At 33.5% G+C, this 13,443-nt stretch overlaps 1 protein-coding gene across 7 annotated transcripts in view; it reads right to left on the reverse strand.

The window, feature by feature from the left end:
• Positions 1 to 266: 266 nt before the first annotated feature.
• LOC136037778 (rho GTPase-activating protein 45-like) overlaps positions 267 to 13,443 on the reverse strand; it is a 242,982-nt gene continuing 229,805 nt past the window's right edge. For all 7 annotated transcript variants that reach the window (XM_065720602.1, XM_065720603.1, XM_065720599.1 and 4 more), the window contains 5 exons: positions 12,447 to 12,638; positions 10,058 to 10,242; positions 7,403 to 7,887; positions 5,959 to 6,113; positions 267 to 3,251 (listed from right to left, as the gene is read on the reverse strand). In XM_065720602.1, the coding sequence (XP_065576674.1) occupies positions 2,421 to 3,251; positions 5,959 to 6,113; positions 7,403 to 7,887; positions 10,058 to 10,242; positions 12,447 to 12,638 (1,848 nt within the window). In that variant the 3' untranslated portion in view covers positions 267 to 2,420. The remainder of the gene's footprint in view (positions 3,252 to 5,958; positions 6,114 to 7,402; positions 7,888 to 10,057; positions 10,243 to 12,446; positions 12,639 to 13,443) is intronic.

The raw sequence follows: 13,443 nt of genomic DNA on the forward strand, positions 1-13,443 counted from the left end.
TGTACTTTAATATGAGTTCTTTTATGTTCTTTTTTCATTTGTTTTGCGGAGGACGGCCCTTGGATATAGGGTTGAAATATTCTTTTAAAGTTGTAATCCACTGTCTTATAGAAACAATCCCTATTGTTCTGCTTGTTCCTTATGATGGAAAGGCAGTGCTGTCTTCATCGTAATTCACGTTTAGTTTTTGAACCACACGCGCATTTTTTAAATGGTTGGTAGAGCGGCAACGAAGTTTTCTATGCTACAAAAAGTACACTTTCAAGTCATCTGGATATGCCCAATTTATTTCATTGATATGGACGATGATAATAAATTCAAACAATAAACAACCGTAAAAACTTTGAAAATCAAATCACTACAACAATGGCAGTATTTAAAATAACAAATCAAACAACAAAACAAGAAATCAACAAAAACAACAATGATTATACTTAAACTGAAATAAAGTAAATAAAAGCTAGTTTGTGAATGTCATTCAGACACAATAATCTTTCTTCCTCCTTTTATTTGATTCTGTGTCTACTACTGCTTGAAATGTATTAAATAGCCACTTTTTATTCTCCTTTTTGTCCCTTCAACAGGCTATTGCTGGAAAATATCCTCCTCATGTAGTTGAATAAAGCATGAAATACCCCAAAAAACTTGTAAAACCAAAACATTCTCAATTTATGAAAGTTGTTATTGCCAGGACAGAAGTAGTAATTCAAAAGCTGTTGCATGAAATTTAAAATCTTTTTTGTAAAATCTTGATTTAAAGCCTTTCCCTCCTCAAACAAACAAGCTCTCCCATTCATTCCAATCCGTTATCTCCTCTCTCTCAAGCTCCGCCTTTCTTCTCTTTTTTTCTCTCAATCTACTTAGAAGCATGTTTCTTTTTCAAAGCATGCCATATCTCTTTTTTCTTCTTTGTTAAAGCCTTTCCCTCCTCAAACAAACAAGCTCTGCCATTCATTCCAATCCGTTATCTCCTCTCTCTCAAGCTCCGCCTTTCTTCTCTTTTTTTTCTCTCAATCTACTTAGAAGCATGTTTCTTTTTCAAAGCATGCCATATCTCTTTTTTCTTCTTTGTTAAAGCCTTTCCCTCCTCAAACAAACAAGCTCTCCCATTCATTCCAATCCGTTATCTCCTCTCTCTCAAGCTCCACCTTTCTTCTCTTTTTTTTCTCTCAATCTACTTAGAAGCATGTTTCTTTTTCAAAACATGCCATTTTCCCTTATTTTTATGCCATTATTTCCTTTTTTTAACTCAAGGAAATAGCTGGTAAATATACTTTTTAACATCAAAATAGTTTTTGTCATATTTTGGAATTCAAAATACCCTCTTTGAACAAATAACTAGTAGTCAAGACTTATGTTCCCTGCAGAAGGCTATTTATCTGCAGTACTTCTGCATCATTATGCCAACACATAAAAACAACATTGCTATCTTCCGATAAGAGATATTAAGTTTTTTCAATCTACTGAACAAAATCTTAGGAATTTGCAGTGTTTGTTTCAGACTGAATAATATGAATTAGAAACATGCGAAAACGGGAACATTTTCTAAGCAAATTTTGGTTATTTTCTAATAAAAAGTCGAAATGATATACGAATAAGGCTAACTTCAGGGGTGTCAATTTTGGGGGGTTCAGATTCCCCATTAATTTTGAAAATACATTTTTTTTTTTTTTGGTGTTTTCATTGAAAAATGTCTTTTCTTTGTATTTTCATTGTAAGATTAGAAAAACTCCCTCCCCCTAGATTTTGGAAAACATAACACCCTATATTTTCACGCATTACCATCCCCTGTCTAAGTAAATGGATATATTTGAAACTAGAGAATTCAATAATATAAGTATCTTATCTTTTTGGTGCAGGTTAAAACTGTATGGTTGTTGGAAAATAACACATTTTGCAAGGAGCATAAAACTTTTCAATGAATTAATGAGCTCCTAACACAATTTCAGTTTTTCAACGGCTTTATAAATTTATGTCGGGTAACATAACGCTTTTTTAGCAAATGTAGCTGAGGGTATATTAGGAATGATGACTGACAGCAGTGAAATGAAGTTGTTGGTTGTGAAATGAAAATGAAATGAAATTGCTGGTTAACTTATTTAATTCCACATTGTTTTAATAATATCCACTCGAATTGATATTAACAATCAGGTACACTTTCAAAAATACAAAACCATCCTCGAGTGTGAACCTTAATTTTAGGCATAGGTACCAATTTTGGGGGAGGGTGAGGGATTCATTTTGAAAAAATACCCTGTTTTGGTATTTTTATTAGAAAAATTGAAAAAAACTACCTCCCCTTTATATTTTGAAATTTGTTTTCATTATTTTGTTGGATTTTCATTTAAAAAATCGAAAATATCCCATCCCTAACTTTTTCGTAAATTGGCACCACCAATTTCAGGTTTTTTTAAGGTGAACTAAACAAACTTTTCCACTCTCCGTTCAAAATTTTTTGTATCACTCATCTTCTTTTCTAAATCCGTCGAAGTTCGCTGTAATCGACTTGCCTCTGTTCGAAATCTATACAGACTAGAGGCCGCTGCGTCTAACACCGTTGTTTCTGGCTTATCGCCAACACTTACCACACTATACTTTGTCTTTAAATCACTAGCAGATAACTGGGATAACGATTTCTGTAATTTGTAGTTTTCATGAATGGTAGCACCTGTTACTGGTATATTATGAATATGAAGTCCAGGAACTTGAATTTTCACTTTGTTTTCATCTGAATTAAAATTAGGTGCCGTAACCGTGGCTAATTTTCTTTCCATCTTTTCTTCAAAATGTTGCGTCTTTCCTTCTGCTAATTTTGAGTCATATTTTGGCTCGTTCAACTCTTCAGCGCTGTGGAAAATATCGTCATTTGATTTACTTGGGCTGGGAGAAGTAGAAGGAATTTCGGCTGCCGATAATCGATGACCGTCTAAGAACGACGCACTCTGTGGTGATGTCCCTAAGGACGTTATACCAAAAAATTGATTTCTCCGTTCATGATTGATTATTGCGTAATGACGTACTATTGGCTCATTTTCAATTGAGCTTTCAGCGATTGAGCTTGCTGATTTAGGAGCATCTTCTATACTTGATAGAGAGCTTTTGGATTTAGAAAGAGCTCCGCTTTGATTGATAGTTGACCGTGGCGGAAATTCGAAAGATAACTTTTGATGCGGTGTTCCGGGTTGAGATGCAGATGAGTGCTTCCTAGCATCAGGACTGCGTTCTTCACTTCCAAGAAGATTTAGGCTACCCTAAAATTAAACAATCTTAAAATTTTCAAAACAGACAATTTGTAAAAAAAAATCATGATATTTTCGAAAATTGATAAAAAAAAATAGTCGGACTTGAATTTGTGCAAAATGAACCAGAAAAATACATACATATTAAGCGAAAATATATATACCTTTCCCAATGCCTAAAACAGCTACTAAAAGGCAAACCTTAATATAATTCCAATTTCTTGTAAATGCAACCTTGTTTTTAAGCCTTGATCCTAAATTTTATAAATCAGACTAATTTTTTTCTTGGCTCTGCAAAAGTGAAAAAAAAGTTGGATTAAAAAAAGCATGTCAATATAACGTATAGAGAGAGGCCCTCAAATTACAACAAAATTTGGCCAGATTCGACCTTAATTGAAAGCGAATTGATTGTACTCTTCAACCAGAAACTCAAGATCTCAATTTAGGATCTCAATTTAAATACGTTTAAAAGCCTTTAAATACGTTTAAATACAATTTAAAAACTCAGAAACTCAATTTATACGTTTTCTGCCAAATTACTACTTGCTTTATTTTATTTTATGCATCTTTTCAATAAGCATGACCCAATTTTTAGAGGGAGAGGGGCTGTACTTTCTGTGCTTTCTTGTGTGTTTTCATGAGTCCCAATGCTATCTAAAGTGGAATTAAGAAAAGCTGCCTCTTGATGTCAATATACGCATAGAGAGAGGCACTCAAATTACAACAAAATTTGGCCAGATTCGACCTTAATTGAAAGTGAATTGATTGTATTGTTCAACCAGAAACTCAGAATGTCAATTTAGAATCTCAATTTAAATACATTTCAAAACGTTTACATACGTTTAAAAACCATTTAAAAACTAAAAGAATCTCCATTTATACGTTTTCTGCAAAATTACTACTTGCTTTATTTTATTTTAAGCATCTTTTCAGCAAGCATGACCCAATTTTTAGAGGGAGAGGGGCTGTACTTTCTGTGCTTTCTTGTGTGTTTTCATGAGCTCCAATGCTATCTAAAGTAGGATTAAAAAAGCTGCCTTTTGGTTTCAATGTACGTATAGAGAGAGGCATTTAAATTACAACAAAATTTGGCCAGATCCGACCTTAATTGAAAGTGAATTGATTGTATTGTTCAACCAGAAACTCAGAATCTCAATTTAGAATCTCAATTTAAATACGTTTAAAAGCGTTTAAATACGTTTAAATACAATTTAAAAACTCAGAATTTCCATTTATACATTTTCTGCAAAATTACTACTTGCTTTATTTTATTTTATGCATCTTTTCAGTAAGTATGACCCAATTTTTAGAAGGAGAGGGGCTGTACTTTCTGCGCTTTCTTGTGTGTTTTCTGCAGCCACTAGTACTTCTGCCACTTAATATATTTAACCCACAAAATTAACGAAAATATGTTTGTCTGTTTAGTCTCATCCGTTTCTCTGAATCTTATTTGATTTAAACGATTTGGACCAATGGATGTGGTTAACTTATAAGGAGTGGAAACTGACGGTAGTTATAAAACCGTTAAACGGTAGTTTAAACGATTTGGACCAATGGATGTGGTTAACTTATAAGGAGTGGAAACTGACGGTAGTTATAAAACCGTTAAACGGTAGTTTAAACGATTTGGACCAATGGATGTGGTTAACTTATAAGGAGTGGAAACTGACGGTAGTTATAAAACCGTTAAACGGTAGTTTAAACGATTTGGACCAATGGATGTGGTTAACTTATAAGGAGTGGAAACTGACGGTAGTGTCGATAAAAAAGCTTGCTGTGTATTTTTCTGTGTAATAATATGAATCATTGGTTTAACTAGTGTAATTGTAAAAGTAGGGTAGTAATAAGGGTCTGATCTCAGTTACTTGCAAAAAACGAAGTCATAGATACGAGATTGACATAATTGGTACAGATCGGTTCTCTTTGAGGGAGCTGGGGGTTGTTAATTTGGAAAACTCGGAAAAATTGTTAGCCATTGAAAATGGTCATTTTTCGATTATTTTTCTCATTTGAATTTCATTATATTAAAAAGAAAAAAAAATGCTAAAAAATATAAGTTCTAAATAAAATAAAAAGAAAAAGCCACCTGAAAAATTTTTCACATTTGATGTAAAATTTACTGTTAAAAACAAAATAGAAAAGTTAACTGAAGTAATATTTTAGAAACACTATTTTCTTAAATAATTGAGTATTTTTAAATTTAGTATTTTAAATTTTATTTGATTTATAACTTAAGAATACAATATAAGCTCTAATAAAAAAAAAATTTAAATAATTTTGAACGATTTTCCATTGAGACACGTAACATTTTAATCTATTTTGTTTAATATATTACAAATAGACTGTGTTCTAAATATGATTTTATTTGAAATTTAAGTATCTTTAAGTGTGCTGAAAAACAATTTGTTTAGCTGAAAAATGAGCTGTTGAGCCAAAAGTAAGCTGTTGAGCCAAAAATAAGCTGTTGAGCCAAAAAATGAGCTGTTGAGCCAATAATAATCTGTTGAGCCAAAAAATGAGCTGTTGAGCCAAAACTAAGCTGTTGAGCGAACAGCTCAACAGCTGTTGAACTGTTGAGCATGCAATATTTCTGCAAAGCAGAGAATTTGGTGAAGGGCTCACTGGGAATATTTTCTTGTATCCAAATCGTGGCTCTGAGTGGTCCTAACTAAATTTGTAATTTCACCAAACTCTTTTAAATTTATAATAAGATACTTACACCTTCTAGACCGTGATAGTCCCTCAATGAGCTTCGAAAAATCTTAGGTGGCTGGGAGCCTTTTAAACTTTTTGGAGATCTTCGGAAAGGTATTGCTTCATCATTCAGATAATCAATTATATCCTCCTCAGATGAAGGACTTGAACGTTGGTCATCTGAAAAAGTGAGCTATTTAAAAAAAACTAAACTTCACAAAAGTTCTTTTCAATTAATTACCCTAGACTAACAGCAAAAAAACTTGCCGCGATCGGCTATACTCATTGATTCCTACAAAATGAAAAAGGACCTTATGGCGTTCTGCATGCACAGCCATGACTGATTTTTCAATTAAAGAATTATTTTTTTTTATTTTTGCTCTTATAATAAAAATTGCGGAGAAATTTGCCTAGTTGCCTGATCAAATTGAATTTTTTTTAACTTTAATGATTACTCGACCAAACAGCTAAAATTAAAACAGTCGGCAACCATGACCATTGAACATTTGTTCTCTTAGGAGAACAAATGCTTGAGCGTTATGTTTGAGCTTGTAAAATGTGCAGACGAACATTGTTTGCCATTCATAGCATCGTTATCTCTCACGAAAGATATATCCCCTCTCCTCTCTTTCTTCTTTTCTTTCTTTATTTCTCGCTCTCTCTCTCTCTCTCTCTCTCTCTCTCTCTCTCTCTCTCTCTCTCTCTCTCTCTCTCTCTCTCTCTCTCTCTCTCTCTCTCTCTCTCTCTCTCTTTCTCTCCACGCTCTCTCCACCTAACTGAAGAATCATTTCAGAGCAGATGCACTTCTATTCTGCAAGAATCTTCCTAAACGTAAATCCTTTTCTATATTGCGTTACTCTGCATTTAGTTTTAGATATTAATAATTGATACTTCTACTCATATTATTACTGACTTTTAAAAAATAAAAATCCGAACTGATTAAAAAGTTTTTATACTTAAATTATCCCAATATTGGTAAAATCCCACCACAGTAAATAGTAGACTGAATAAAGGATTTTAAGGTGGTGATTTACCTAAGCAAGAATTCGTTTAAAGAACTAAAGATTAAAGAATTCGAAGAAAGATAAGCTTTATAGAAATGATTGAAAAGGAATTAATTGGTTTAAATTTCTAGTCTGGTTTGAATCCAAACTTGAAAAACTTCAATTTGATCAGGCAACTTGGCAAATTTCTCAGCAATTTTTATTATAAGAGCAAAAATGAAAATAAGTGAATCTTTAATTGAAAAGTCAGTCATGGCTGTACAAGCTGAACACCATAAGGTCTTTTGTTATTTTACATCAATTAACGAGTATAGCCTATCGCGCAAGTTTTTTGCTGTTAATCTAGGGTAGTTAGCTGAACCTATAAATCCGAAATTATTTTTATACTTAAATTATCCCGAAATTAGTAAGATATCACCAGAGTAAATAGAAGATTAAATAAAGGATTTTAAAGCGGTGATTTACCTAATCCAGAATTCGATTCATTGAATCCCGAGGAGCTCGTTTTAGGTTTTTCAACAACAAAACCAGGCAGGACAACTTCCTCCACTTTTGTCTTCTTCTTCTCATTGAAAGAGCTAGATCGCTTAGGCGTTCTTACAGTCTTTTGCTCATCTTTGGCTTTAATTAGTCTCTCTTGTGGCATCTCACAACCAAAGATATGATCACAGTGTGTTATCAGTAGTTCAATTACTCGGCTTTGCTGTACCGTGTCAATAAGACAGTTTAATGTGGCACTTTCTGCTGTTCTTAACAGAGTTGGACCGAATACAATGCCTAAGTTTGATGGCGGCATCTTGTTACCTTCACTGTGTTCTGCAACGCGTTTTAGATGACGCATCAAATAACTGAGAGTTGGTAGATGGTGCTTTGGAAGCCGCCTACACAATTCGCGTAATTCTTCTAATATGGCTGCTAAGTTGTCTGTCGTAGAACAATCTTTCGCCAACCTATAAATATTTGTTATAAATATTTATATATAGAAATATATAATATTTATTTTTGGCTTCAGCTGATGTTACGTAGCAAGGGAGCTAAGGCAAAGACAAAGATAAATGAGGAGATAAATGTTTTAATGTGGCTATAGGAAAGAGAAAAAGAGAGATTAGTCTCCCATACTTCCATTATAGAAATTAGGTTTTAATTCTATTGGTTTATTTTTGTGGCGTATTTTTGCAAGCCAATCACATTATTCCTCGTTCCTGGTGATAAAAATAGCCCCATCTTTATGACACTGGATTAACTAATGCTTTGGATTAGCTAACACAAAGCGACAGACAAAGAAATGCAGTTCCTGGAGAAACGGATGACTCATCTGATTGTTTTTTTTTTTTTTTTTTATGAGAGATACAAAGCCAGTAAAAGCAATAGAAATTTTTAGTAACAAATGTCTTTTTTAAAGTAAAATCTATGTTCCTCTGCGGTTAAAACGTCTTGTACGAGTTCTCAATTTAGTTGGAACTCTCAATTCAGTTGGAGGCACTAGTGAGGGAAGGAGAAATATGAATCAATTTAATGTATTTCTGTCGCCAGATTATGAATCCGTTAGACGGGATGTTTCCATGTTGGTATAAGGTTATTTCAGTGGGAACTTGGTATAAGGTTATTTAGTAGTATAAAGTTATTTCAGCGGGAACTCGGTATAAGGTTTAAGGTTATTTCAGTGGGAACTCGGTATAAGGTTATTCAGTGGTATAAGGTTATATTCGTTGTGAATGCTTATCGTCGGATTAATTGCGAGAGGTTTGAGGTATAAACACTTGATGGCATAGGTGTTGTAGTAAGTAATTATCGTTAGGTGAGTCTTTGTATTTCAGTGTCTATACCCACAAACTACGAGCAGATACCATGGCGCTACCATGGCGGTACGGTTGGTGCCTGAAGATGCATTCTAGTAGCTTGCATTTAAAGTGTTACAATTATACTAGCTTGTAACAAAAATGATCGCAATTATGCCTGTATAGTTCTAAATCAACTAAAATCATCAAAACTGGCATAAGGAAACTATTCAAAAATTAAAAACGTGGACTTGAGACGAAAACTCAGGCTGTAATACTGATCTTATTCTTATTGCAAAAGAATGGCTCATGATGGAAAGACGACAGTGATAGACGTCTAAAATCTTCATTTATTTTTTAAATTTATTAATACCTCTTCCAAAATTTTGATGCTATGCAGACTTTTCGATAACGTATCATATGCTTAAGTAACAAAAGTTCTATGTAGTGCTGGAGTCTACTTGGCACTAATACCTCACTGTTAAAATTTGCTCTGTAAGGTTACATAACGCAATATAAAGTCTTAAGTTGCTTAAGTAACAAAAGTTCTATGTAGTGCTGGAGTCTACTTGGCACTAAAACGTCACTGTTAAAATTCACTCTGTAAGGTGACATAAAGCGATATAAAGTCTTAAGTTGCTTAAGCAACAAACGTTCTATGTAGTGCCGAGTCCACTTGGCACTAATACTTCACTGTTAAAATTTGCTCTGTAAGGTTACATAACGCAATATAAAGTCTTAAGTTGCTTAAGTAACAAAAGTTCTATGTAGTGCTGGAGTCTACTTGGCACTAATACGTCACTGTTAAAATTCGCTCTGTAAGGTTACATAAAGCAATATAAAGCCTTAAGTTGCTTAAGCAACAAAAGTTCTATGTAGTGCTGGAGTCTACTTGGCACTAATACCTCACTGTTAAAATTTGCTCTGTAAGGTTACATAACGCAATATAAAGTCTTAAGTTGCTTAAGTATCAAAAGTTCTATGTAGTGCTGGAGTCTACTTGGCACTAATGCGTCACTGTTAAAATTTGCTCTGTAAGGTTACATAACGCAATATAAAGTCTTAAGTTGCTTAAGTAACAAAAGTTCTATGTCGTGCCGAGTCCACTTGGCACTAATACGTCACTGTTAAAATTTGCTCTGTAAGGTTACATAACGCAATATAAAGTCTTAAGTTGCTTAAGTATCAAAAGTTCTATGTAGTGCCGGAGTCTACTTGGCACTAATACGTCACTGTTAAAATTCGCTCTGTAAGGTTAAATAACGCAATATAAAGTCCTAAGTCACGTTATATGTAGTGTGAAAGCGCCACAAGGAGCTGAGATTTGATTGTAGCTTCTTACCTGACAAACTCAGGATACAGCTTGGAAGTGAGTAATGGCTCTGGCAGCTGGCGGAGATACAATTTTAGGACATTTGCAATTATATTAGGATGAATTTCAGTCATATCAACCAAATCAGCTCCATTTTCAAAAGCTTGGCAGAGTTTTTCGACTTTTGATTTGACTCCAGACACACGATAGAGGCCCTGAAATCAAATGTGCTTGTATTGTTATGTATTGTATCAGATTAACGACGCTTCTTGACTACTAAGGTCCCTGCATCGGCTCTGCAGCGCATTTCTGCAGCATGATTCGATCTCTGGGTAATGAGAATTGTTTTTTGATTTTTTAAGTAGAATCATTAGATCAATTTCTAGTTTAATTTATTTGTAATTCTTTCAAGAAAAGGAAATTAGTTTGATTTAATAAGCAGTTAATAATATGTGGTGTTTATTTCCCTAACGGTATGGGATATTAGCAAGGGCAGGAACAAAATGGTTTCTTCTACTGTATATCCAAGAAAATACTAAATTACTGAATAAGCTATATTCTAAATTGAAGTTTCACCATACGGTTATTTATTGAGATTGTTACCACAGATACTGTACTTAAATTCTTCAAAAGAAAATTGCATATTATTGTATATAATTGTATATTACTATTGCCTATTACTTGTCTTGCTACTTGAGAAACTACTAAGAAAAAAAAATATTCCAATCATACAACAGAGATTTCCCTGAAAATTAACGTTGTAAATGCACGAATATTTGCAGTAAATAATTTTGCTAATATTAATTTCGGTGAGATGTAAGAGAACACAATTCCCTATCTAGGAAATTCGAAAAATCCCTAAAGATTAAAGATTGCAAATGCACTGTTTATTTTGTAGATATTTAGAAACATTGTATATGTAGTAGAAAAGCAAAAACACTTTTTTTTTTTTTTTTTTTTTTTTTTTTTTTTTTTTTTTTTTTTTTTTTTTTTTTTTTTTTTTTTTTTTTACAAAATGTGTCTAGTCTGCTGGTTAACGACGCCTCTTGTCAAAACTGCTGCCGTTTGACTACGGTCTTGACTTCACTGCTTGGCCGTTGTGCCTTACTGCTTGTACTGCTTGGCCGTACTGCTGCAACTGGAATCAAGTTCCAAGCCCCATATTGCCAAGCAGAGATTAATTAAATTTTCCCCCGTTCAGTATTCAATTACTTACCAACAACTGGCTTGGTATCAGCTTTGGGCATCTGATAAACTGTTTTAGGCTGTATTTACTGCCAATAATTTATTTATCACAGTTTACAAAACAATCGTTCAAACTGAACTTAAATACTTGAGACTTTAACCACTCCATGCTTACTAACAGAAGTTTAAATAATTAACTTAGATATCAGGTGATGGTTTGTCCAAAAGTGAAGTTTACCCCTCCTCCTATTATACTCCAGCTGAAATAGTTTAGTTTTAAGGAGCTCTATCCTCATTAATTAAATTTAAGTGAGTAGCTGCAGTATGTCTTGCTGGTGTAATCAGAGGTAAATTTTACCCCCATACCCCTCCGAGAAAAAAACGTTGCGTAAATTTGTACAAAATGAAGCTGCCGTATAAACATTCTGAAGAACAGGTTTACAGTCAAATTACTGATGTTTTATTAACTTTAAGATATAGTTACATGATATTCCAATGTAAGGAAAAAGTCCCACCGACCAAAACACGGTAAAAATTTTAGTAGACGTCAAATTTTTATCCACAAACTGAGTTTGAGAAGGATTCTACTGAAAAGAACAGAAAAAATATATCTTTCAGCAACATGAACTTTTAAGTAAAAATGCACAAACTTATTTACACTGATATCAGCACCGGATTTACACGTAATACTTTCTGTTTAATTTAAGTTTTCTGTAAGTTTTCTTACTTCTGTTTTCTACTAGTAGAAGTAACTAGAAATCGAGTTCTCCAGAGAAGATTCATTTGGAGGTGTTCCATTGACGAAATCCTTCATAGAGGTATCTTAACCTATCCTCCAATCTTATAAATCTTTAGAAGGCCATTAATTAGTACATTAAATTGCCCTTATTACGGTATTTTTCTTTATTTATTTATTTATTTATTATTTATTTCCTTCCCTTCAGAAAATAGTCAGATCTTGTTCAACCGGGAATTTTAGCTGTGTCCCTGATACAAAAATATTATTACAATCGGTAAATAAATAAATAGATATTAGAGAGTAAATTATTTGTGAAACAAATGAAATAAGAGCCCTAAAAATTTATTTTTGCATACTTTTAGAAGTTTAAGAACCATATTTTCAATTTAATTTAAAAAAATTTCAATTGCAAAACAAAGTTTACGTTATCAGCCTATAAAAGAACTAAATAAGTAGTTCAGTTCAAGTAGTTTTTAAGAAATAAAAATTTCTTACATTTATTTGAAGGCCTCTTGCTTCTATTTCATTTACGCACCGAATGAGCAGCCGAGGTATGGGGCCTGATCCAACTTCTGCCAAATGTTGAGCCAGATCTACGCCAAATGTAGTCATTTTTCGAGGTAATCGTTTATGCCCGCATTGTATTGCTAAGAATTCTAAACACTTTTTATGTGAAGCAAGACCACACTAAAAAAAAAAGTTAGCTTAGAAAGTCATGTCCAGTCAGGTTAGGCCTACCGATGAACAAGGTTCATAAAGTCCATGAGAATACATTTTTTGCAAGGTACAACCACACTGAAATATTTCTTAGCCAGCTTAGATAGTCAGATCGGGTTATGCTTACGGTGGTCTTATATTAGTTAAGTAGGCCTAATCCAGTAATTTACATGAAGTCCGCAAGTATTAAATGCAAAAAGTCCACGAGAACACATTTTATATGAAGCACAAACATACTGAAAAAAAATTAGCTCAGAAAGTCACGTCAAGTCAGGTCATGAACAAGACCCATAAAATCCATTAGAACACACTTTCTACGAAACACAACCACACTGGAAAAAAACAGTCGGCTTAGAAGGGCATATCAAGTTAGGTTTACAGTGGTCTTATTGGTTAATAGGCATACCCCAGTAATTTACATAACGTCCACGAGAATAAGGTCCATACGTTCAATGAGAACACAGTTTTTGGCGAAGAACGGCAACACTGGAAGAAAAAGCTAGCTTAAAAAATCATGTCTAGTCTTATTAACAGTGGTTTTACATAGGTTAAGTAGGTCTACCCAAACTATTTACATAAGGTCCGTGAGAACAAGGTCCGGAAAGTCGCTTAGAACACATTTTGCGTGAACCACAAACCCAATGGAAAAAATATAGTTAGCTCATTAAGTCATGTCGAGTCAGGTTTACAGTTTTTTTAAGTTGGTTAACTGGGCCTATTCCATTGGTTTACGTATGGTCCTTGAGAATTTAGAACAGGGTGAAGAGGTGGCAAG

Source organism: Artemia franciscana, chromosome 17 (genome assembly GCF_032884065.1).
Source record: "Artemia franciscana chromosome 17, ASM3288406v1, whole genome shotgun sequence".
Classification (NCBI taxonomy): Eukaryota; Metazoa; Arthropoda; class Branchiopoda; order Anostraca; family Artemiidae; genus Artemia; species Artemia franciscana.